This window comes from Ictidomys tridecemlineatus, chromosome X (assembly GCF_052094955.1).
Source record: "Ictidomys tridecemlineatus isolate mIctTri1 chromosome X, mIctTri1.hap1, whole genome shotgun sequence".
NCBI lineage: Eukaryota > Metazoa > Chordata > Mammalia > Rodentia > Sciuridae > Ictidomys > Ictidomys tridecemlineatus.
Genome location: NC_135493.1, coordinates 88321314 through 88348156, shown reverse-complemented (window position 1 = coordinate 88348156; position 26843 = coordinate 88321314). Strand labels below are relative to the sequence as shown.

Genomic DNA, 26843 nt, shown 5'->3' with positions numbered 1-26843 from the left:
GGATAAAAATTAAAAATGAAAAATCCCTGATATTTTAAAAGTCAGTGACTTGGAAAGAGCCATCAAAATTTATAAACATGAATATCATTTGACCCAGCAAATACCTGTAGAAATTTATTCAACAGATACTTCCATATTAATTGAAATATTGCTTATAATAGCAATATTGCTTGTAATACCCCAGTGGAGTATCACACTGATATTGCATGATCTCCTGGAGTACAGAGTGAGAAAAAGCAAGAAACAGTATGTATTGTATGCCACATTTATGTGAAATAAATAGTGAATGAGGGCAATAATATATATTTTTAATTTTATTATTTATTTATTTATTTGTGGTGTTGGGGATTGAACCCAGGGCCTTGTGCATGCGAGGCAAGCACTCTACCAACTGAACTGAGTTATATCTCCAGCCCATACATTTTTAAATATATAGACAAATTTTTTTCTGGAAGAGCATTCAAAACACTGATGATTTGGGGGCACGCATGGCCAGGGAGTGGATGGTACATAAACTTTTATGCATACCTTTTGAATTTTAAGCTATGTGGATATATTTCCCTATTTGAAAAATTAATATTTTTTGGTACCTGGGATTGAACCCAGAGGCATTCAACTACTGAGCCACATCCCTAGCCCTTTTTTATATTTTATTTTTAGACAGGGTCTTGCTAAGTTGCTTAGGGCCTCACGAAATTACTAAGACTAGCTTTGAATTTGCTATCCTCCTACCTCAGCCTCCTGAGCCACTAAGATAACAAGCATACACCACTGTGTTTGGCTAAATGGTTTTGTTTTTTCATTGTTGTTGGGTTTGTTTTTGTTTTTTGTTCTGAGCTGTATCCCCTTTTTATTTTTTTATTTTGAGACAGGTTCTCTCACTAGTTGCTTAGGGCCTTGCTAAATTGCTGAGGTTAACTTTGAACTTGTAATCCTCCTATCTCAGCCTCCTGAGCTGCTGGAATTACAGTCACACACCACTATGCCCAGCTAAATATTTTTTTTAAATAGCATATGGTATTGACAATGTGAATTTGCATGGACTCCTTCCTAAATTGACTGGGTCAGAGCTATTCCTGCACAAAAAATATTTCTATCCCCCCACTAGAAATGCCTCATAGAGATATACTTCTGATTTTTTGTTTTTTTTGTTTTGTATTTTGGTGTTGCTGGGGATTGAAATCTGGGCTTTGTTCATGCTAGGCAAGTGCTTTACTACTTAACCATAACTCAAGTCCTAACACACTATCTTAATTACTATAGCTTTATAGTCTTTAAATCAAGCAATATCAGTATTTGGACTTTCTTTTTCTTTTTCAGAATTATAGTAGTGAGAGAGAACCACTTATTCCATTCTTAGAAAGCCTTCCATCCTTCATCATTAAGTATAATGATGGCTGTTGATATTTTTTTTGTTGTTTTGGTTTGGTAAAGAAAACAGTTAACCTAGTAGGCTAGGCTTTAGGCTGCTATCTTTACAAGGCCTGCTTGCAAGATAGTCCTTTGATGAGTACATGGAAAATTAGTTTTTCTAACATTTTTAAATAAAAGGTTATATTCTGCATTAATTTATTCTCTTTTTTTTGTAGAAAGACATAATACCTTTATTTTTTTAATGTGGTGCTGAGGATCAAACCCAGTGCCTCACACATGCAAGGCAAATGCTCTACCAATTGAGCTATAACCTCAGCCCCCATTTATTATTTTTTTCCGTGCTCATTAATTTTGTTCATGCCAGTTTCCCACCTTGCCTGATGAATTTCCATCAGCATTTCTTTTAGAGCAGGTCTGAAGGCAGTAAATCATGTTTTTGTTTGTTTGAGAAAGTTTTCATTTTTCCTTCACTTTGGAGGACATTTGTAGGATATAGAGTTCTATGTTGGCAAGTTTTTCCCCACCTTTGAACATATTACTCCATTATTGCATGGTTTTTGATGAGAAGTCTGCTATAATTTTGAATCCTTGTTTCTCTCTAGCTAATGTGTCTTTTTTTCCTCTGGCTACCTTTAAGAATTTCTTTTTGTCTTTGATTTTCAGCAGCTTGAATATGATATGCCTAGGTGTGGCTTTAAAAACTTATTTTCATATTTATCCTACTTGGCACTCAGAACTTCTTAAACATCTGGTTTCTTATCTGTCACTAATTTTGTAAAGTTCTTAGCCATTGATTTCTCCAATAATTTTCCTGTCCTGTTGTTTTCCTCCTTCTATGATTCCAATTACAGATTTGTTCTTGTCCCATAGTTCTTCAATGCTGTTTTATTTTTTCACTCTTGTCTCTTTTTGTTCTAATTTTTATTGACCTGATCTTGGCTGTACTCTTGAGCCCATTATATGTGTGTGTGTGTGTGTGTGTGTGTGTGTGTGTGTGTGTGTGTATGTATATATATATGTATACACACATATACATCTATATAATTTTTTTAGTTGTAGTTGGACACAATACCTTTATTTATTTATTTATTTATTTTATTTATGTGGTGCTGAGGATGGAACCCAGCACCTTGCATGTGCTAGATGAGTGTTCCACCACTAGGCCACAACCCCAGTCCCCCATTTTTTAACTCTATTTCTAGTATTTCCATTTGATCTTTGTTATAGGTTTGCTAAAATTATCTATCTGGTCTTAATATATCATACTTTTTATGTTTGGTACCAAGGATCAGGGATTGAACTCAGGGACACATCCTCAGCATTTTTATTTTTTAATTTGAGATAGGATCTCACCAATTTTCTTCAGGTCTCACTAAGTTTCTGAGGCTGGCCTTGAATTTAGGATCCTCCTGCCTTAACCTCCCGAGTTGCTGGGATTACAGGCATATGCCACTGCACCTGGCTTTGCTTTTTCCATTAAAGTCTTTAATATATAAAACATAATTCTTTTAAATTTCTTTTTTTTAAAGAGAGAGAATTTTAATATTTATTTTTAGTTTTCGGCAGACACAACATCTTTGTTTGTATGTGGTGCTCAGGATCGAACCTGGGCCGCATGCATGCTAGGCGAGCTCGCTACTGCTTGAGGCAAATCCCCAGCCCCAGTTCTTTTAAATTTGATTTCCAGTAGTCCCAAATATCTGCATCATGCTGAGTTTGTATCTGATGATTGTTTTGTCACTTGGAGTATTTTTTATCCTTTTATTATGCTTTTTTTTATAAACATACTAAAAGCTAACCATAGGCAGGAGATGCTGAGGTAAATGTTCTATATGTTTGGAGAAGAACATGGGTTCCTTTTACCTAGGCCTTTAGTATGAAGATTTGTGTTAATGTAGTCAGAAATTGGCCTGTTTTCAATGTTTATTTTTGCTATGGGCACCAGAGATTTCCAGTACCTCTAGTGATAACTTCATTTTGACTCTTTCGTGGCTTTGGGTTTTTCCTTTGTGCTACATCATAAGAGCTACCTTATACAACTCACCCAATCGTGTTCTGCTGTTCTTATCCAGGTAGCTAATTTGCCAGGTGGTGATTGGTAGGGGAGGAAAGAGTTCTCTGATGATCTGATTAAGCCTGATACTTAGGCAAAACCTGGGTCTTAAAAGATTTCTTATTCTTCCTCCAGAGATGAAGAAGCTTATTTTTTTTTCCCCTGGTTCCTTTCCCCCAAGCTGCAGTGGGTATCCACCAGTGTTCTTAAGCTATAGGTCTTAAAGCCCTTCCCCTGAGGATTAAGCCTTTGGTTCTGTGCCAGAGATAAAGAAAAGGGTTCATTGGGTTTCTCAGTGGGTGCTGATTTCCTCAGCCTGCCAGTACTACCATGAGAGCTTTCCGTAAGAATTTTCACGTATCCTCACTGTGAGAGCCTGGTACAATTACTGAGGAAAAGCTCACAAGAAGGTGGAAACCTCCCTTTGTGGAACTCAGGAGCTTCACACTCTGGCCTCTAGTAATTTGTCAGAATTTCTAGTTTAATATTTACAGTATGCTCGAATCTGTCTCCTTTCAGGACCCTGTCTCTCCAGATACCAGGATACTGGTTTGTTCTGTGACCTTAGTTCTCTGATAGTTTCAAGGAAAGTAGTTCCCTTCTAGTTTGTCTGGTTTCTTTCTTGTTGTAAGGGAGAAAATGTTGGCTTTCCAGGGCTATACATATCTGACCTGAAATCTGAGTCCTAAAATTTTCAACTGCATTACTGTCTAATATAGTGTATGACACACAGAAACTCAATACAGATTAGGGTTTTTTTCCCCATTTTTACTCTTTTTCTTGCCCTGTTGAATTTTGTGGTTTTATGGCTTAGGGGGCCAGTAATGATTGATTTTGGTTTGGGTTCTACCTGTTTTAGGCTTTAAAACCTCCACACCACTGGCATTATGTTGTGTTTGTCTTGCTGTCTTCCAAATTTCTGTGTCTACCATTGTAATTATTGAGCATGTCATTAGCACTTAGTAATTGCCTCATTCAAAATTAAAGCATGATTTAGTCTGTCTAGATTATAAGTTTTGTTAGTGATCATTTGTCATTTTTCTCCACATTGCCAGGTACAATACAGTTCAGCAAACATTGGTTGAATGCCCCCTATGAGCAAGACATTAGGTTTGAGTAGAATACGAGCCTGACCTGGTAAGTAGAGTAACTAAGACTTCCAAGGACAATGGAAGGCCTGTGGAAGGAAAGATGTTGCAATTTGCAAAATATCACCATTTCAATCTATAAGGATTTAAAAATCCTTTTAATTATTCTATTTTAAATTATACTAATGATACATGAATGCATTCTAGTAAAAATTTTAAAATTATAGTAAGAACCATAGATGTTCTTGACATCCTCATTCTTTCACATAACTCTTTCCTAGGATTAATGTTGTACTTATATTTGTTTTACTATACAAATTGCTATATGAAATATCATGCCACCTAACAATTTAGTAAAATAATTTTATTTTTAAGGAAATAAACATCCAAATTTATTTAACTTTTTGGGAATGTTTATTTATTTAAAGAGATGACTCTTGACATTTAATTTGAATTGTGATTTGATAATGATGTTTTGTTTCTTATCATAGTGTACCTATTTTAATTTAATACTCTATTGTTAGTGATAGGTGGAATTGTTATAGTAAATACATAAATTGACAAAAGAAAATGACCTATTGACTTTTAAAAAAAAATATACAGTAAATTGGAATTTTTTGGTTCTGTGCTTTTTAACACATAGATAGATCAGTGTAGCCATCACTACAATCAATGTACAGATAGTTCCATTACCCCAAAACACTCCTTTGTGCTAGTTCTTTATTTTTCTCCCTTTTGGTACCAGGGATTGAATCCAGGGCTACTTAACCACTAGCCTAGGGCCTCATTGCTAAGGCTGGCTTTGAACTCAAGATCCTCCTGAGCCAATTGGGACTACAGGCATGTGCCACCACACCTGGCTTGTGCTAATTCTTTAGTCACAGTCTCTTCCCACTTCAACTGTTTCCTTATGGCATCTTCTCTGCACCACTGACATTCCAACATTTACATTCACCTGAAACCTTTCTTCACAACAGAAACATCCTTCCCTCTTTGTCCCACCAATCCTGCCTGTGCCAGTTCTTCAATTCTGCAAATTCTGTTTCAGCAAGAGACCCTCCCTTTCCCTGTCCCAAACACCACTGTTTTGAGCTCCATCCTTTACTCCATATTCCCCCATTAAATCCTGTCCTTTCTTTACTTTTGGTGCTTAGGGGTTGAACCCAGGAATGGTTTACCACTGAACTGTATCTTCAGACTTTTGGATTTTTTTTTAATTTTGAGACAGGAACTTGCCAAGTTGCCAAGGCTGGCCTCAAACTTGGAATCCTCTTGCCTCAGCCTCACAAGTTGCTAGGATTACAGGCATGCATCACCATGTCCAGCAAATCCTGTCTTATCTATTCACTTTGATACCTAATGCCATATTTTCTTACTCTGAGCAATTTCATACACACATGATTTGCAGTTATATGACTAAACTGCCACTTGCAGAGTTGTAAGAACCCTCAAGTTCTCTACATCTTATCTCCCACAAATACATGAAGGAGAATTGCTGCATACTATTCAATTAATGAGCAAACATTACAAAACTAAACTGATAAGAAAAGAAGGATGTGTAGGTTCCTCGTTGCACATACTGGATTTGATCCACTGCCTACTATTTAATTAACAAACCAAATATTATTTTTATGTTGTGTGAAAAATTACATGTAATGTGTTCTAATGGCCACATAAGTCCTATGGGGAGAAAAACAGTTGGAAAAGAAATATGCATTTGGCAGACTGTCAAAAAGAAAACTATTGCTTTGCCATGTTGCCACTGTGAAAAATATAGCTATATGGTCTACCTGAGCAGTGTGACTTCACAGTAGATTGCAAGCAACTTTACCCTGGCTCCATCATGGTTTCTAGCTTTCCCAATGTGATTCCTTATCCACTTAAAATGTTAAAGAACATCAGGAATTTTGTTTTTTCAAATATAGACAAACCTTTGACTGTAAACAACAATATCCTGCTTGTCTCATCTTACACAGGAGAGGTAGGAATGTGTTTATCCATGTTATAAGCCCAAATTTAGCTCTTTCTAGGATAACTAACTTAAATCTAGAAGAAACTTTTTATGCTACTAAGTAAATGAACCTATAGGGCTCCAGTTCTGTTCTTTAGTCCCTTAAGGAAAATCCATGTAGGTACTTGCCTTTAGGAAGACTGTCTAGCAGTGATCTCAGTACCACCACACTCCAGCTATAATTCAACTTCCTTTCATACTATTGTCCATAAAGATGCAGTCTCTAAAATCCTCTCCTCTTCCTTATACTCCTATTACCACCCCTGCCACTAGCTGCCACCAAACTCTAACTGCTCACTGCACAGTACAGTAGTATCCCTACTTCTGAGAGCCTGGTAGTGAAAGTCCCCACACACCCAATTATAATCTTTCTACCATCCTTACCTATTATTTCTCAAGTCCTCTTTTCTACCCACTCCATCCAAATGTGCATTCTCTAAAGTCTAAACATATCATGAGTCATCGTGCTCCTCTGTACCACCTCTGTCTAGTGTTCTCCACATTCCTCTGGGTTTGTTCCATCCTGTATGTTCCTCAAAAGCTCATCTTTTTCACCTCAGTGATTCCAAACACCCCTGAAGCTCCACAGTACTAAATTTCCTCAATACTCATTTACCCAAATGGGATGGTGTGATAAGAGTAATGTTGTTTGTAATTGGCCACAATGTTGTTTAATTTTTGTAGCACACTTTTTTGCAGTGTGACTTTGCAGATCCTATCAAGAGATGGAGATGGGCATGGTGGCGCATGCCTATAATCCCAGTGGCTTGGGAGGCTAAGCAAGAGGATTGTGAGTTCCAAGCCAGCCTCAGCAACTTAGTGAGGTGCTAAGCAACTCAGTGAGCTCCTGTCTCTAAATAAAATACAAAAAAGGGCTGAGGAGCTGGAGTTATAGCTCAGTGGTAGAACACTTGCCTAGCATGTGGGAGGCACTGGGTTTGATCCTCAGCACTGCATATAAATAAATAAATAAAGATCCATCAACAATGGATAAAAATATTTTTTAAAAAGAGCTGTGGATGTGGCTTAGTGGGTTAAGTGCCCCTGAGTTCAATCCTTGATTCAGAGAGAGAGAGAGAGAGAGAGAGAGAGAGAGAGAGAGAGAGAGAGAGAGAGAGAATGAGAATCTGTTTCTCTACTCTTTGAATCTGGGATGTTCTCATGTTTTCATTTGGCCAACAAAATGCAGTGTGAGTCACTATGGGTGACTTCTGAGCTTAGGTCTAAAGTCTTATAGCTTCCCTCTTGCTCCCTGGGAACCCTGAAGCAACTAGGCCTGGCTAGCAAAAGAGATGATGTGAAGAGAGGCTCAGTCAACAGTCAACCATCAGACATGTGACTAAGACCATCTCAGATCATTTAGCCCCATTCACATTGTAACATAACTGTCACTGTATGACGGATGCTAGGAAAGATGAATAGAACACCCACCCAGTTGATTCTAGCCCAAATTGCTACCCACAGAATTATAAGCAAATAAAATGGTTGCTATTTCAAGCCACTAAATTTTGGGGTGATTTAAAGATCAATAAATAACTAAAAGGTCAGGGTTTTGTACTCTCATATCCCCAGGCTCAGAGAGGGCATGCACACAGCAAGTTTTCAGTAAAAGATTGTTGTGGATCACTGTCATTGTGGTGTACTCCTGACTTTGCTTGAGAGACAACCAAGCTTCTCAATTCTCATGTCTCTCCCTCCCTCTCACAACAATTCAAAGCTTGACCTCATTAGATTTTTCCATAACACCTTGCAGTTCTTCTTTGTTCAATTGGATCAACATTTATGCATTTGCCCCCATCATAGCTCCATGACAGTTCATACCCCTCTATCAGGTCCATGTTGTATCCCTCCTACTTAACCTGATTCACTAACCCTGTGGAGTCAATCCATTGACTTCCTCAATGTTGTAAAAGCCATTTCCAGCCTCCCAATTGTCCATCATCACTCTGAACTCTCACTACTTGAAACACATGTGTTTATAATTACCATGAACCTTAGAGATTGTTTGGAACAATCCCTTCCAGTTATTGCATTAACAATGCCCACCCAGGTGAGAAATAATAAATGACTTACTCAAGGACACATAATGGCAATGTCATGACTAGAATCCACATCTCATGGAGATTATTGCCAAGTAGGTTGCTTATTTGTTTTCTTCCCTCACTTGCCTGGTTCATGTGTATGAAGCTGTATCAGTGATTACATCATGGAAGTTCTTTGGAGATGGGCATAATACCTTTAATTTCTGCCTTTTCACACTCACCTGCTTATCCCCAAAGACTAATAAGTGACTACTAGATGCATTAATAGCCAATAAATTCTTGTTCATGAATTGACATTTAAATAGCAATTGTGCTTGGAACTCTTCTATGTCTTACTTGTGGTGATAATTACAACTATATACATTTGTCAAAATGTACATTAAAAAGGGTAAATTATACTGTATGTAAATTTTTTTATACCAGGGATTTAACCTAAGGGTGCTTAACCACTGAGCCACATTCCCAGACCTTATTTTTTTTTTTTTGAGACAAGGTTTTGGTAAGTTGTTTAGGACCTCTGCAAGTTGCTGAGGCTGGCTTTGAATTCCAAATCCTCCTGCCTCAGCCTCCCAAGTCATTAGGATTAGAGGCATTGCAACAATGACTGGTTTGCTGTATATAAATTGTTTTAAATTAAGATATAATTCAAAGCAATCATGCATGAGAAATTTCATTTATTTGATAAATGTGGCTAAATATATAGGTAACTTGGTACTGTACATAATGGGCAGTCATTAATGTTAGTTTCCTTTCTTATATACAAATGCTTCATGATCACCTCTCTAGGCTGCTAACAAAAGCATTCTTGTCCTAGGAGATAGCTGGATCTCAGATGTCTTCTAAGATTCTATGATTGTTTTAAAGGGTAAATAACTGTCTTAGAATGCTTGTGTAAAGTAAAAATATATAAGCATAACCATACTATTCTAAAAATAAACCCTATTAACAGAAATCATTTAAAATAAGACAAAAGGATAACTGAAGGTTTTTAAAGTGTCATACACAAGCATTGGCTGAGAGGCCCACCTGCATTATTAGTTCTCTAGGGGACTGAATCATTGTTTGGCTCATTGTTCCTAATTGAGTGTGGTCTACAGTATTTTTGTTTGAACTGGGAATCAAACTTGGGGCACTTTACCATTGTGCTGTATCACCAGCCCATTTTAAAAATATGTTTTATTTTGAGATAGGATCTTGCCCAGATGCTGAGGCTGGCCTCAAACTTGTGATCCTCCTACCTCAGCCTCCTGAGTTGCTGGTATTTCAGGTGTGCAGCACTGCACCCAGTAGGGTCTAGTCTTTTCCAAGTAACATAGTTAATTTATGGATTTTTTCTCTGGTTAAGATGCCAAACATTCTGTTTGGTAGAAGAAATAATCTGAAAGACTTCAGATTACCTTTCCTATAGAGCACAGACACTTTTCTATCTAGTTTACCAATCTATTCTAGCATTCTTACTTTCAGGGCTTATGTGACCAAGTCTCTCAAACATTCTTTGAATCAGCTTTACATCCTGTTGGTTCTCTCATTAATAAGTTAACTAAGTCTTTGATATGTGTTCATGCTCTGTTTGTATATGAGTCATGTTTTTTATTTTGAAAATTATATGTTGATACCAAAGCATCCTACAACATTTCATGTAGTTCAATCCCCATCCTTCGCAAAATCCCTGAAATCCATTACTGGATTGCTATTTTTTAATTTTTTTTAGTTATACATTGACACAATATCTTTATTTTGTTTATTTATTTTTATGTGGTGCTGAGGATCGAACCCGGGGTCTGCTACGTGCAAGGCGAGCGCTCTACCACTGAGCCACAACCGCAGCCCCGTGGATTGATATTTTTTATGCTATGCCAGATCCTTGGAATCCCTTTGTGGTTATACTAGTACCTGAAGAGGTCTTCACAGGAAAAGACTAGATACCTCTACAGGTACTCAGAAACACTGCAGAAAGACTTTCTGGAACTACTCACAAAATGTGAAATTAATGTCCCTTCCCATCATGTTCCTATGACCCATCATGTTCCTATGATATCTTTAAGCTGAGAGGTTAAAGAAACCTTTGTCTTAGGAGATTCAGAGCAGACAGATTCACATGGGGCCCTTCTTTCTTGTCAAACACTAGTCCTATAATCCACTTTTGCTAGTAATGGTCATAAAATAACTATATTGTAGCAATAAAAATTGATAAACCACCACCTGCCTTAAAAATCTAATAACTTTGGCAAAATATACTGCAGCTTGTGATATAGCCTCCTTTTCCCTGGCAGGTTTTATTTTAATATTTTTCACACTAAATAGCGTAATCTAATCAACAGATTCAGAAAATGCCCAGTGTGTTTTGGGCACTGTGTTTGGCCTTGTATACCCTACTTTCCCTAATCCCAAACAGACTCCTCTAGTATTCTTTAAATCATTAATTTGCAATTGTCTGAATAAAAACAGAAAAGAGCCCAAATATAAGCTTGCGGTGTGCTCTGTCAGCACCCAAAGGACTCAATGGAATCAAGCAAAAGTGTGAATCTCTTTTAAAAATATTTTTTAGTTGTTGATAGACCTTTATTTTATTTATTTATATGCGGTGCTGAGAATTGAACTGAGTACCTCACACATGACAGGCAAGTGCGCTACCACTGAGCCACAACCCTAGGCCTGTGAATCTCTTTTACATTAATAAAAACCTTAATTATCTATATGACCATCGAATGTATTAAATATGTGCAAATCTGAAACATTCTGAGAAACAAGAAAAGGTTAAAACTTATTTCACTAAAACTTATTTTACTAACTCTGGTATTTATAACTAATCTGATTCAGTTCAACAATTTGATTAAAACAAATATCTTACAGTAAAAAGTAAAACTCACAAATAATTCAGGCATGGTGCCTATTATACAAAAATACAAAAGTGCCAACTTTCCATGCAGCATAAGTAAGCCTTTGCAGAGATATCTGAATCAAAATTCTAAATATCAGGGAGCAGGGCATGGACTGGGCTAAGGGCATGGGACAGGATTAGAGGAAACAATTTCAACCTACTTTTTTGCTGGTAATTATTTAAAAACAAAGCAAAACAAAAATTTCAAAAACCTCTTATGTTTTACAATAAAGAATTTTTGCAAAAAATCAAATCTCTCTGGCCAGCTCTTGCCTCAGGATGTAGAGATCTAGAAGGAGTGTTGCTCCCATCCTTACTATTAAAAAAAAAAAAGCTTGACTAATGTCAATTTCATGACTTTTATCAAATCCATAACAGAATTTTCTCAAGTATTTGTTGAGATAAGTATTTTTCAAGTATTTTTCCCATTTTAAAATTGAGTTGCTTTTCTTACTGTTGAGTTTTTGAGACTTATTTTTTCAATATTCTGGATAAAAATACTTTATTAGTTATGTGATTTGTTAGCAAATGTTTTGTTTCTGTTGGTAGCTTGGCTTTTTATTATCTTTTTAAAAATATTTTTTAGTTGTAGTTGGACACAAAACCTTTATTTATTTATTTTTATGTAGTGCTGAGGATCGAACCCAGGGCCTCACACATGCGAGGCAAGTACTCTACCACTGAACCACAACCCCAGCCCAATTATCTTAAATGTGTCATTTACCAAGCAAGATTCTAATTTTAGTGAAGGGTTTTGCATTTGGACTCACATGTAAGAACCCTTTTTTTAACCTTAGGTTGTGAAGATTTTCTAATATGGTTTCTTCTAAAACTTTGTTTGCTTGCTTTAGTTCTTGTTTGCAGTATTGAGATTGAAACCAAAATCTTGTGCTTGCTAGTCAAGTGCTCTACCACAGAGTTACATCCCCAGCCCTTTTTTATGTTTTTTTAAATTTCTTTTGTGAACACAATCTTTATTTATTTTTTTATGAGGTGTTAAGGATCAAACCCGGTGCCTCAGACATGCTAGGCAAGTTCTCTACCACTGAGCTACAATCCCAGCCCTTTTAAATTTTATTTTGAGATAGTCTCTGGTAAGTTCCCCAGGTTGGCCTTGAATTTGCATTCCTCCTGCCTCAGCCTTCTGAGGAAATGGGATTACTGGCATGTGCCACCATGCCTGGCCTACTAGTGTGTATCTCAGAGGTGTGTTGAAGCCTCCAAGTGGAATTGACATTGTCTCATTTTTGGTCCCATAGTTTGCTTCACGTATTTTCAAGCACTATTGTTAAGTGTTTACATATTAGCATTATGTCATTTCTCTCATATTCCTTTTTGTAATTTTCTTTTCTCTGAATTTTTTTTCACCACTGCGTCATATGCTCTTTTTCACACTTTCACTTTTCACCTTATTATATTTGAAGTAATTTTCTTACAGATACCATGATGTTGGGTTATGTTTTTAAAATATATTCTGACAATTTTTGTCTTGGTGGGGGTACCAGGGTTTGAACTCAGGGACACTTAACCACTGTCCCCAACCCAATTTTGTATTTTATTAGAGACAGGGTCTCACTGAGTTGCTTAGTGAATTCACAGTCCTCCTGTCTCAGCATCCTGAGCTGCTGGGATTACGGTATGCTCCACTGCGCCTGGCAATTTTTTTCTTTTTTTTCTTTTTTTTTTTTTTAAAGAGAGAGGAGAGAGAGTGTGTGTGTGAGAGGGGAGAGAGAGAGAGAGAGAGAGAGAGAGAATTTTTTTTTTAATATTTATTTTTTAGTTCTCGGCGGACACAACATCTTTGTTGGTATGTGGTGCTGAGGATCGAACCCGGGTCGCACGTATGCCAGGCGAGCGCACCACCGCTTGAGCCACATCCCCAGCCCGCAATTTTTTTCTTTTAATTAGTATTACACATAATTACACAGACCATTACATATAATTATTGCTATGCTTGGTTTAGATCTGCCATTTCTTTCTTTCTTTGAGCTTCCTTTGTGTTTTTTTGGTGCTGGGGATTGAACCCAGGACCTCATGCATGCCAAGCATGTGCTTTACCACTGAGCAACACCCCTAGCCTTACCTCTGTTTTTAGAGCAGGGATTGGCATATACAACCTGTCTGCCAAATCTAGCCTGCTTCTTTTTTTTTTTTTTTCATATAGCCCACAAGCTAGGAATGCCTTTTTAATTTGCTTTTAAATGGTTGGAAAAAAATCAAAAGTAGATTTTTTATGACATATAAAAATTATATGAAATTCAAATTTCAGTGTCTATGGAACATAGCTACATCCATTTATTTACATATTGTCTGGTTTCTTTTACACTATAATAGTATAAAGTTGAATAGTTAGAACAGACTGAATGACCTGCAAAGTAAAACATATTTATTGTCTAGCCCTTTATAGAAGTTTGCTAATTCCTGGTTTAGAATAATTTCCAGTGTATCAGATTAAAGTGTCAGTGATCTGAACTGTTGAAAGGGTAGCTAGAATTTAAACTTTGCTTTTTGGGTGGTTTTTTTTTGTGTTTTTTTTTTTTCAGTACTGGGGATTGAACCCAAGGGTGCTCTATCAGTGAGCCACATTCCCAGCCTTTTTAAAATTTTTTATTTTGAAACAAGATCTCACTAACTTGCTAAAGCAGGCCTTGAACTTGTGACCCTCAGGCTTTAGCCTCCCGAGTCACTGGAATTACAGGTGTGTGCCACTATGCCTGGCTAAACTTTATTCTTTGAATAAGTATTTATAGGTGCAAAAAATGTTAGAAGAGTTAATTGATTACAGTTAACATATCTTAAACATATTTCAAACCCATAGCATTATTGTACATTATCTGTGTGCTGAGGATCAACCCCAGGGCCTTGTGCATGCTAGACTAGTGCTGTACCACTGAACTATAGTCCCAGCACTATTTGTACTTTTAAAATTAACCCTTCAGGAGAAATTGATTGAAGGAAAAGCCAGAACCATGTCTGCCTAGTTATTTGAAGAAGATTCTCATTTTATGATGGAGGCAATTGAGGCCTGAGTGTGAGGAATTTAGGAAGATTTTGGCTGGAGGAGATAAAGGCTTTTATGTAAAATTCTGTTTTCCTGGTTATGAGTTGGGCTTTTTACAGATTTAGTTATCTGGTTGCCTTTCTATAGGTTCCTTTTGAGATGGGGATTTCTCTGTGGCTAGTGAGAGGAAATGACTGGTATCTTAAATGAAAAGAAAAAATCTAACTCTGATCAGAAACTCAGCCTGCCTTTGTCCGTTATCCATCCAACAGGCCTTTCTTTTTTAAAAAAGAGAGAGAGAGAGAGAATTTTTTAAATATTTGTTTTTAGTTTTTGGTGGACACAACATCTTTATTTTTTATTTTTATGTGGTTCTGAGGATCGAACCCAGTGCATGCCAGGCAAGCACATTACCGCTTGAGCCACATCCCCAGCCCCAACAGGCCTTTCTTCTAGGCCTACAGACCTACCATGCCAGGTGGAATCAGGAGTCCACTGAGAAATTTGTAACCTGATTCTTCCTGCCTCTTCCCATCTTTTCCCTTCCATCTCAAGACCAAATGAACCACATCTGTACTATGCATGCATTTAGGATCTTGGAAGCTTGACAAGCCATCTTCTATTACCCATTGAAATTGATGTTCCTTAAGTGGGTCACCTAAGAACCTAGAAATAATCAATTTACAATACATAGTGCACATTACTTTTGAGTATAAGTATTATTCTCTTGATTTGGAAAGTTTCCTTTTGGGTGTCAGAAGAACAAATATCTCTTTGTACTATGTACACATATATTTTTTATTCATATGTATTTCTATATCTATATATTCACTCCTGGATCTTTTTTATTATCATGAAATATAGCTGTCCTGGGTTACATCATCATTTTTAACCTTTCACTAGTTTTTATAGTTATCTACCTTCCAGAACAGTCTTTAATCATGCCCAGTTTACCCTGGAGGTATCTGTAGTGATTTCCTGAATAGGTATTCTAGAGTACCACATGTCATTCCCCTTCTCTCCTATTTCCTCTTTGCACCCTTGGTGACCTCTGAGTCAGGGTCCTTGCTTGCCTGCTATTGTTTTCATCACTTGGAGCCTCCTCTTTTATATTTGCTGAACCCTTAATCCTGCTGATTCCATAGATATAACTAACTCTACTCATTTGTGTGACCCATTCCTGCACTAATCAGCTAAGGGTACTAGTGTCTGTGCTAAGACTCTTGGCTCTCTCCATCTACTGCAGCTGGAGCTTCTGGGGCTGTATGTTGTTTATGTCAGCTTGTTTATATTTATATGAGAAAAGTGTCTCTCTTACTGATTCCTTACAAGCTACCTGAGCTAAAAGAATAACATGAGTAACATTCTTCATACCACTTTATGAATTGCTACCTTCTCATACCTTGTGGTATTATGACTAGATCTAGTTGGTGCATCACCATGTTCTCGAAAGTTGCCAAGCTCTACATATTTAGAAAAAGAGAGACAACATTTATATAATTTTTATTATACTATTTGTAATAATTGTTCTATTTGTTATTAATTATTCTTATTAATCCCTTACTGTGCCTAATTTATAAATTACTTTTCATAGATATGTATGAATAGGAAAACTATAGTATAGTCATACATCCCTTAACAACAGGAATATGTTTTCCCCCCCTTTGGTACCAGGGATTGAATCCAGCATTGCTTAACCACTGAGTCATATCCCCAGCCCTTTTTATGTTTTATTTTGAAACAGGGTCTAACTAAATCCTTAGGGCCTCACTAAGTTGCTGAGGTTGGTCTTCAACTTGCAATCCTCCTGCCTTAGCCTCCTGAGTTGCTGGGATTACAGATGTGCACCACCCATGCCTGGCTAACAACAGGATATATTCTAAGAAACACATCAGTTTTTTTGGAATGTATAAACATCAAAGAGCATATTTACACAAACTGAGAAAGCCATGACATCACTTGATGATAGAATTGAATGTATGTATGTATGTATTTATAATTTTTATTTGTTATTTTTAGATATATGTGACAGTAGAATATATTTTGATATATTATACATACATGGAATATAACTTCCCATTGTTGTGTTTGTACATGATGTAGAGTTATACTGGTTGTGTATTCATATATGAACAGAGGAAAGTTATGTCTGATTCATTCTGTCTATTCCCATTCCCCCTCCCTTCCCTTCATTCCCCTTTGCCTAATCCAATTAATTTCTATTCTTCTCTCTCCACCATTGTGTGTTAGCATCCACATATCGGAGAGAACATATGACCTTACAAGGTAATATTTTATGACCTCCACATTTAATATACATCTGGTACGTCTAAACATCCAGACAATAGAATTTTATGGAACCACCATATCATTGTTGACTGAAATTCCATTGTATAGTATATGACTGAATATATATGATATCATCACTACTCTTGCACTTTGAGGCCATTATTAAGTAAAATAAGCGTTATTTGAACAAAAGCAATACCTTGACAAAAACTGAAATGGCTTTAGTACTACCCATGGTTTAAGGCATCCACTGGAGGTCTTAGATGTATCCCCTGTTGATAAGGAGGACCATTGTAATGTTTTTGAGATTTATCTATGTTGTCTTATGTACCAAGTAGTCCATCTTATTTCATTGCTTAGTATTTCATTGTATAAATCCACCAAAATTTGTTTATTCTCTTGTTAATAGACATTTTGGGTTTAGTCTTAGTGTAGTTTTTGATTTGTAGTTCTCTGATGGCTAATACTATTTGACCTTTTTTCATGAGTTTATCACTGTTTGAATATCCTCTTATGAAGAGCTTGTTTGAGACTTTTGCCAGTTTTCTATTGGGTTATCTGTCTTATTAATTTGCTGGAATTCTTTATGTAGCTTCAATTTGAATCCATTCTAGTCTAAGACCTGACTTTTGACTACCTTAAGAATATCCTTTTCATACAAAAAACTGGTTATGTTAGTCAGATTTCTGTTGCTATGACAAAATACCTGAAAAAAACAATTTAGAGGAGGAAAGAATTTTTTTTTGGTTCATGGTTTCAGAGGTTTCCGTCCAGTTATCTGGTTTCATTTTTTCTGGTTCTGTGGGTGAGATAGTACATCATGGCAGAAGGGCATAGTGGAGCAAAGCTGCTCGCTTTGGGGTAGCCAGGAAGCAGGGGTAGGAGGAGGAACACATAAAACACATACAAGGAGGAGGAACACATAAAAAGACAAGATATACTCTTCTAGGGCATGCCTCCAATGACCTACTTCCTCCAACTAAGCCCCACATCCTTTAGCTTCTACCACGTCCCAATAGTCCATTCAATTATGAACCCATGAATAGTCCATTCAATTATTAACCCTCATGGGCTAATCATTTTCCAAAAGCCCCACCTCTGAACATTGCTTCACTGAGGACCAAGCCTTCAACTCATGAGACTTTGAGGGACATTTCATATACAAACCTTAACACTTGCAGAGGAGTATTTATAACAGCTTTATTCACAGTAATCAAAAACTGGAAACAGCCAAAATGCTGTTCAATGGTTGAATAGTTAAACATACTATGGTACATGTATTCAATGGAATAAAAGGAATGTAGTTTCATTACATGAATAAAACTTGGATGGATCTCAAAAGTGTTATACTGAATGAAAAAAGCCAGTTTCAAAAGTTTACATATTATATGATTTCATTTATATACCATCCTTAAAATGGCAACTTATTTGAGGTATAATTTAAAAACCACAAAACTCACATTTTTTTCAGATCATATATGTTTATATAAAATTTCATATACATTTTCAAAACTCACATTTAAGTATATAATTCAATGCTTTTTAATTACCAAGTTATGCAACCATATTCACAATCCAATTTTAGAATATTTCTTTCACCCTACTAAAATCTTTTGTGCCCATTTGTAGTCACTCTACTCTCCTCCTCCTGGCCCTAGGCAAACACAAATCAACTTTCTTTCTCATTTAGTGGACATTTTATATAAATAGAATCATACAATAAAACATGCTTTCTTACATCTGGCTTCTTCATATAGCATAATATTTTAGGTTTATCAGTGGTTGTACAATGTATCAAATATAATAAAAATTACTAAATAGTTTTCTGTTACATGGATATACCACACTGTGACTATGCATTTGCCAGTGTTTGGGGTTCTCATGAATAATGTTACAGTGAACATTCATGTCCATGTCATATCATGAGTTGTATAGACATGAGTTTTCATTTCTCTTGGGTCAATTTCTAGGAATAGAATTGCTAAGCTATATGATAAATTTACATTTAACTTTTAAAAGAAACTATCAAACTTTTCCTAAGAGGTTGAATTGTTTTATTGTCCTTTCAGCAATTCCTAGAGAATGTAGCTTGTATACTCGAAAAGTAGGTATGTTTTGTTTGTCTTGAAGTGATTTGTAGATGCTAGTTAGGTCTGTTTTTTGTTGTTGTTGTTTTATTTAATGCTGGGGATTAAACTCAGGAGTGCTTTGTCACTGAGTCACATCCCTAGTCCTTTTTTTTTAGACAGTGTCTCCCCAAGATGCTGAGGCTGGCCTCAACCTCTCAATCCCATGCCGTAGCCTTCTGCGTCTCTGAGATTACAGGCATGTGCCACCTAGTCTAGCCCCTTTTATAATGTTTTCTGTATTCTTGCTGATTTTCATTCTAGTTGTTGTTGTTGTTATTATTGACAGGATCTTGTGAGCAGTAAGTTGGTAAGTGCCTCGCTAAATTGCTGAGGCTGGCTTTGAACTCTTGATCCTCTTGCCTCAGCCTCCCTAGCCACTGGGATTACAAAACATGCACCATCGCACCCCGCTCCTATTTTCTGTTTCTAAAGTTGCCATTTGGTTATATGTTTTCTCCTTACTGGTACTTTCTGTTTTAAATTTCTTTACAGTGGTTCAAGTTTGATGATAGTTCATTTGAGCATTTTTATAATAGCTGCTTTACGTTCTTGTTAGATAATTTCAAAATGTGTGTCAGCTCATTGTTGGGATGGGTTGTCTTTTCTCATGTGAATTCTCATTTTTGTGGTTATTTGTGTACTGAATTATTTTGGATTTTATCCTGGACATTTTGAATATTATGAGATTTTGGATCTTGTTTCAAATAATGGAGAATGTTGATATATTTGTTTTAGTGACAATTAACCTAGTTAGGTTAGACTACAAGTTCCAACTTGCTTTCTGTGGGCTGTAATTTCAATATCAGTTCAGGATTCAATGCTTTTGCAATGATATTCAGATTTATCCCATGTATGCCATCAACTAGTTAGTAGGGGACCTGGGTGTGTGTTAATTAAGTTCTCCAAGTCTTTAACATGTTAATTAGGATCCAATCTACCTGAGCCATTGGAAGTGATCCCTGTAGTTCATAAGAAGCTTTATGAGTTTGCTTTCCTGAATTCTTCCCTTTTTGTTATTTCCCTTGTATTTTCAGGTTTCCTAGGGCTTCCTTTTTTGGTCCTCTAGTCATAAACCACCTACTTTCAAAATGCACCACCTCTGGGCACAGGAGGCAGATGGACAGAGAAAGAAAGTAAAATAAAATGATGGGATTTGACTTTGCCCTTTTGGAGCCATTGATAGTTCACCAAATGGAAGGAAGCTTCCTCTTCCTCAGAGTTTTAATTCCAAATGATGTCTCCAGATGTCAATCACTGGCATTGCTGCAGCTACTGCTGCAGCCTTCAATATAGGATTTTCCAGACATAAGTAAGGGGAGGAAAAGGAGAGAGAAAAACCCAGGGAATTTCCCCTCCACTTTTTCTGAGCTTTAGTAGTTCCTATTATAAAAAATTAAAAAACAAAACATTTTGAACCAGAACTCATGCTCTACCCACAGCACTTTTAGATTGTGTTGATTTTGAGCCAGAGGATACTTAAGGAAAAAAATGTGGTAAAGTTGCTACCAGTTTTTCACATTCTGGTGTTCTTTCCTGATTACCTTATGTATTCCTTTAAGAGTTCTATACTAGCTGCCCCCATGCATTCTTTTTTTTTTTTTTGGTGCTATCAAACTCAAGAGACTTGCATATGCTAAGCAGGTGCCCTACCACTGAGCTACATTCCCAGCCCTGCCCATGCATTCTTTACAGATTTTATAGTTTGGGTAGACAGAAAGATGGATGGTATTATTCCTTCTTACCTGGAACCAGAAGTCTTAACTGATACTTTAAAGGCTATTTTGGGTTGACACCTCCCCCAAAGTATTTATATCTCTGAAATACTTGTTTCAGAGATGTAGAAGTTAGACAAAAGTTGTTAAGGGTAAGCCAAAGAGCTGTGCTATTATGGCCCCCTAAAAAACAGAGCCACTTTTCTGAAGGCATACTTGATAATCTCATCCTTATTGGAAAGCACAGTTCTTTGTCCTCAAAGAACTAGCATATCTTTGACTTCATAGTTTTCCTTGGCCCTGCCTCTTTGTCACATTCTCTTGCCTATCTCCTGTTTTCTAGTAACCTTTGCCCTCCAGATCTTGATTCATCAACCTCTGTCCCCACCCTATTTGTCTCTGGTTTTCCCCACACTTTCTCCTTCCTAACATTATAGTCTTCCTAACATTATAGTCAAATGCAAACTCTGTCTTCCAAGGATAAATGCATTGTTTTGTGACATTTTAGGATGTAAGTGCTTGCATTTGAAGTATGTAGAAGTAGTTTACTAGGGTGATGGTGTTTGTGAGGGTTAAGTAATCAGTTTTTGCTCATAGATCAGGATCTCACCTGTGTCTCTGCAAGGCATTGTAATGGTCTAGGCAGCTGCTTTTCCAACATATTAGGTTTTTTTTCTCTCCACCAGTATTTTTGGCCGATAGTGGAGACCAGGCCACATAAAGCTCCAGTATAGCCAGGAATATGAGTCTAGAAAAAAATGTAATATACAACACTAGCTTCATTAATTTGGAATGTATAAGAAATGTATAAGAAACTTATGGACTTGTTCTTTGGTTTTATTTTTAGTCTTGCAATTTAATAGAAGAATCTACTAAATAACAGTTACTTTTATATAAGTATTTCCTGTTGTTAGTTATGTGGAACAGAATCACTGCAGGAAGGAAATACTAAATAGACAAACCCACATGGGCAAAAAGCATGTGTTTTTATGTTGCAGTGTGCTTTTCTGTTTTTTTTTTTTTTTTTTTTGGTGCAAACATATGTTCTTTAGAAGCAATGGTGGGCTTCCTAGATATCTATTCAGATCCAGCAGGTTCTAGGCATGCAGCTAGGTTGCTTAACTCACAGCCTTCTGGACATGTATTAACTAACTAACTAACTATTTATCTATCTATCTATATAATCTATGTATCAAACTTGTTGGGCTGGAGTTGTAGCTCAATGGTAGAGCACTTGCCTAGCATATATGAAGCACTGGGTTCGATTCTCAGCACCACATATAAATTTTTAAAAAAAGGCACATTGACAAATAAAAAAAGATATTTTAAAAAACTTATTGGTACAAAAGTTATGGTACCTTTTGGACAGAATTCTTCAGATATAGCATGCTGCCTCATTTACTCCTGTTGAAATGCATTATCTTCTTGGCTGGAAGCAGGGCCACAGCAAGGAGTTGCCTGCGTTTTTTGACCCCATTATTTTTATAATAGACTGGCCCTCTTCATAGAAGAACAGGTCAGTGATACTTGTTTTCCATTTCCAAGTCTTTATTTTTTTCTCTTTTTGGCAGGAGAAGCAACTAGTTTAAAAGGAAACACACTCATTATTCTTACTCTTCCATTTTAAAAGGAATGTTCATTTCACTGGTTTGTTTCTGTGGAGATCTCCTTAGCTGTGGGAGCAATTTGACTTTGATATTGGGAGAACAAATAATAAGTCAGTGAAACAGTGATTAAATAGGCAATAATTCTCTAAATTATAGATTTAATTATGTGCATATGGTTGACCAAGGTATGAGAATTAAAGCTAGCTTTAATCAAGGCCAGTATAATTCTTGTGACCCCCTGCCTATAATAAATTTTAGGCCCAATTAAGTTAATTATTATTCCTTATTAATGTGAAATCATCCCAGGTGAGACAATTTAGGGCTGTATAGAAATCAGACTGTTTTTTGTGGTACTGGGGATTGAACCCAAGAATGTTCTACTTCTGAGCTACATCCCAAACTTTTTAAATTTTACTTTGAGACAAGGCCTTACTAAGTTGCCTAGGTGGGTCCCAAACTTGTGATTCTCCTGCCTCAGCCTTCCAAATGGCTGGATTTATAAGCAAGCACCACTGTACCTGGCTGTGGCAAATCTTGAGATAAGTGTGCTGCATTTTCTAGAACCTGTGAGCTCTAAACTGAGAGGTTCCAGTCCAAAATTGATGGAACCTGAGAATTAGAAGGTCCTGGGTTATCATCAAATCCAGAAGCCATCCCAGTGCAAGAATCCTTTCCACGTTACTCGGTCAGACAGGTTGTTGTCTGACTCTTGACCACTTTTACTCCTAAAGAATATTTAGGCTACTCATTTGAGGCTACTCATTTATCTTTCCTTGATATACTGTTCTTTATTCCTAAGCCATGGTATACTTTCCAGGAACTTTCACCATTGTTCTTAGATCTCCCCTCCATAGCTGCACAGAGCAAATCTTTTGTTCAATAGATTTAATGCTATCTATTTTCCTACTTCTCATTCCCCCTTATCCCACTCATGGTCGGACATTCCTTGTTCTTTCAACAACCTCTTATTTCAAGGATTTTAACACAGTGGAAAAATTCAAAGAATACTATAATGAACATGCATATTCTCCTCTAGCTAGAATTATCAGCAATCAAGATTTTGTCATTTTCTTAAAGAAATTAAAACATTATAGAAATGGTCCTCCCCATAACTTCTTCTAGTCTCATCCTACACTCTTGTCATTTTCATACATCTATATGTTTAAATATATAGATTTTAGATGTGTTTTAATTTACATAAGTAGTGGTATTATGAATGTATCCATATATTTTTTCCATACACCCAAACATCTTAGCTCTTCTCATGTGTTTTTCATTAATTGCTCCATACTATTTATTGAATTAATCATTATATATAAATCATAATATTTTTGGCTGTCTGCCATTTGGGCATATGGTAGGAATGAGTTCCTGACCTTTCTTGAAGTCAGATGTGACCATGTAATTTGCTTTGGACAATGAAATGTCTGTCAGTAAAGGTTTGTTTTTGTTGTTTTTGGTACTGGGGATTGAACCCAGAAGCACTCTATCACTGAGCTACATCCCCAGCCATTTTTTATATTTTATTTTGGGTCTTGCTAAGTTTCTGAGGCTGACCTCAAATATGTAATCCTCCTACTTCAGCCTCCTGAGTTGCTGGGACTATAGGCTTGTGTCTTTGCTCTCAGAGAAATGTCAGTAAAAGTTGTACGTGCACTTCCAGATGGAAGTTTTAAGAACCAGTATGAGATTTGCCACATTTGATTCCTCTGGCAGAGATGGATCCTCTGGCAGTTTAGGTTGAGAATAAGTATAATAGGCTCTCCTGCCAACTCACTTTAAACATGTTAAGAAATAAATAAGGTTTTGTTGTATTAGGGCACTCTAATTTTAGGTTCTTTTTGTTACCTTTGCAAATTTAGCCCATCCTGAATGGCATATAGATCTACTTCATTGTTTTCAACTCATGTAAAGTATCCCAGAATCTGAATGGACCTTATTCTAATAAGTCTAGTCATTGTCTTATTGAAAGAAATCTAAGTACCTCCTGAATTTTGCTTTTTATAAAAGCAAAATTGTTTATAACATTTCTATATTGGTCATTGTGCAGATTTTTGAGAGTTTCTCCAGGATATGTATCTAGAAATAGGATTGCTGGTTCATAGTATGGTTATTTTCAATTTTACAAGATTCTGTCTTTGCTCTACAAGTGGCTCTACCAATTAAATTCTTACACTTTTGATTGTTATTTGTGTGACATGATCCACAAAAAACCATTTTATGATCGTGGTTTCACTCTCTGGTCATTACTTCACTGTAATACTCATATTGGGCTATGGTTGTCCAACTAATGTAGACATTATGTTTCTGAACTTGTGTCAAGTTTAGTAGTTGCATCACCCTCTAGAATCTTGTTATCAAGTTGAACTGGTATTATCTTATATTTAGAAAACAGTGTTTGTTTTTAATTGTAGTGACATTACATTTGTTCTATTTAAATTTTACCCTTTTTTTTTATAATATTAGCTTTTTAATTTTCTCCTCTCTGATGAATGCTATCCTTCCTAGAGTCAATCAATAATTTGTAGGTTTGCATTACTGGTGAAAGATAGGACCTAGGGCATAACTCTGGATCCTACCAGAATATACCTTCCTTCTGATTTACCATCCTGGATTCATCATCTTTTAATCCTGATAGTTTTTGTCAGCTGCCTTCACATATACTGTATCTGTAAATACTTTTCTTCATAAATGAATTGAATGCCTGGAACAAAAAGAAATGTGGAGTAAGTGGGATGTGTCATTTTTTCAGAGATCCTGTACTGGCTGCTAATGAATACATTTTTCTTTTTCAAGTGTTTATCCAACCAACACTTTTGTTAATCTGGCCTAGAATTTAGTTTGGAGTGATAAGCTTTTATTTGTAATGATTATATATTCCTCTTTGAAAATAAGGGAGACTTTTGCCTTTTTTCCAGCTTGTAGGAAGATCTAGTTTCTGTGAGTTTCCGTAAATAAGGTAATTTTAGGATAATAACCAGGCAGGATGCATGTGCTTTACTACCCAGCTAGGGCATTTTTTCTTCTTATACCAGAATCAAACCTGCTCAATAATCTAAAGTACTCTAGGGACTCCCTAGGAGAGTAGTTTGGGTCATCCCTAATTGGGCTTACTGATAAGCTTTATTTTGCTCTTTTGGATCAACCACATGTCTAGTTCCAGTTACTGTTTTTGTATAAAGACTCTTAATTACACATGTCAGAATCCCAACTCAAATTAGCCTAAGGAACAGACAGAGAGTTTGCTGGTTAATGAATAGAACATAGGCTACTGCCCTTAGGAATGGTTATACCTAGGCACTCATTGCCTGGGATCTCCTGTGAACAATACAGACATGATCTCTGCCATCTTAAAGTGTTAATGTATAAAAAAATGACTTTATAATAAGAGAGAAGTAACTGGTACTAGAAAGCAAATCATAGGGGTCCTGAGCCACTCTGAGGCAAGGCAAGGGAAGGCTGCCCTGAGAAAATGTTGTTTGGATTGAAATCTGACATGAGTAGGTGTTAGCTATATGAAGTACTGTAGGGTGATGATGAGCAGTCCAAAATGGGAAGGTAGGATAGTATATAGAGAGCTTTGGGGGGAGAAAGAAACATACTCTAGGCACTGAAAGGCAGCCAAGATTGTTGGATCACAGAGATGGAAGGGGCACAGGTGAGACTGAGGGAGTAGGTTGACACCACCTTTGACAGAGCTGCATGGTTTTCAAGATGTTTGAAAACCATACAAGTTTAAGCAGAGAATCCAAGCTATTAATAGCTCTAGTCCACATGGGTAACTCATTTCTTGAGATAGAGCTCTATTTTGTTAATTATTCAACTTCATCTACTTGATTGGGATTTAAACCTATATACTACAGTAACTATTGTGTCTAAACATTGCTTCTACTTGCCCCTTCTGTCTTGCCACTGGGAAAAGATGATTATTTCTCCATTCCTATTCTCTTAATCCTTTACTCAGAGTACTGTTACAGTTTTATTTATCCCATTCATATGTGGGAAGGATATCTGGATGCCCAGCCAGGCTAATGATTGGCATCTGTGCAAAAAGAAGTGTTCTCATAGTAGGCATGACTTTGAAAAGCCTGTTTATGAGGTTGGCCCTGAACTGGCAACTGAGAACTTGATTTTGGGGACAGTTCTGCCATTCCCAGAACTGATAAGGGTAGGTTATTGTCCCTGAACTGTTTATACAAGCAATGTGGTTTATACTGAATACCTGCTTTCTTTCTTGGTGTCTGGAATTTTTGTATGTGCCAGTCAGAGGGTGTCTATGTGACCACCTCAATAAAAACTCTGAACACTGAGTTAGTTTCTCATGAGCTTCCTAGTAGGCAACATTTCACTTGTGTTGTTACAACTCATTGCTAGATATATTAAGTGTGTCCTCTATATACACTGGTAGAGGATTCTTAGAAGCTCATGCCTGTGGCTGGGGGCCCTGGGTTCAATCTCCAGCACTACAAAACAAAAGGAAGCTCATGCCTGGTCTCCTCTGGACTTCACCCAATGTGCCTTTTCCCTTTGCTGATTGTGCTTTGTGTCCTGTTACTATAAAAGTCATAGATATTAGTATGATTATATGATGAACTTTGTGAGTCTTTCTGGTGAATCACAGAACCCAGAGGTGGTCTTGGGAACCTTTTATGCAGT

General features: G+C 36.7%; 1 protein-coding gene across 15 annotated transcripts in view; it reads left to right on the top strand.

The window, feature by feature from the left end:
• Jade3 (jade family PHD finger 3) overlaps positions 1–26843 on the top strand; it is a 135304-nt gene that overhangs the window by 8280 nt on the left and 100181 nt on the right. For 9 of the 15 annotated variants that reach the window (XM_078034890.1, XM_078034893.1, XM_078034903.1 and 6 more), the window contains 2 exons: positions 4483–4564; positions 16701–16736. The exons of 3 other annotated variants lie outside the window; for them this stretch is intronic. In XM_078034890.1, coding sequence (XP_077891016.1) covers positions 16724–16736 — 13 coding nt within the window. In that variant the 5' untranslated portion in view covers positions 4483–4564; positions 16701–16723. The remainder of the gene's footprint in view (positions 1–4482; positions 4565–16700; positions 16737–26843) is intronic. 3 more of the 15 variants (XM_078034896.1, XM_078034894.1, XM_078034895.1) reach the window with 1 other exon arrangement.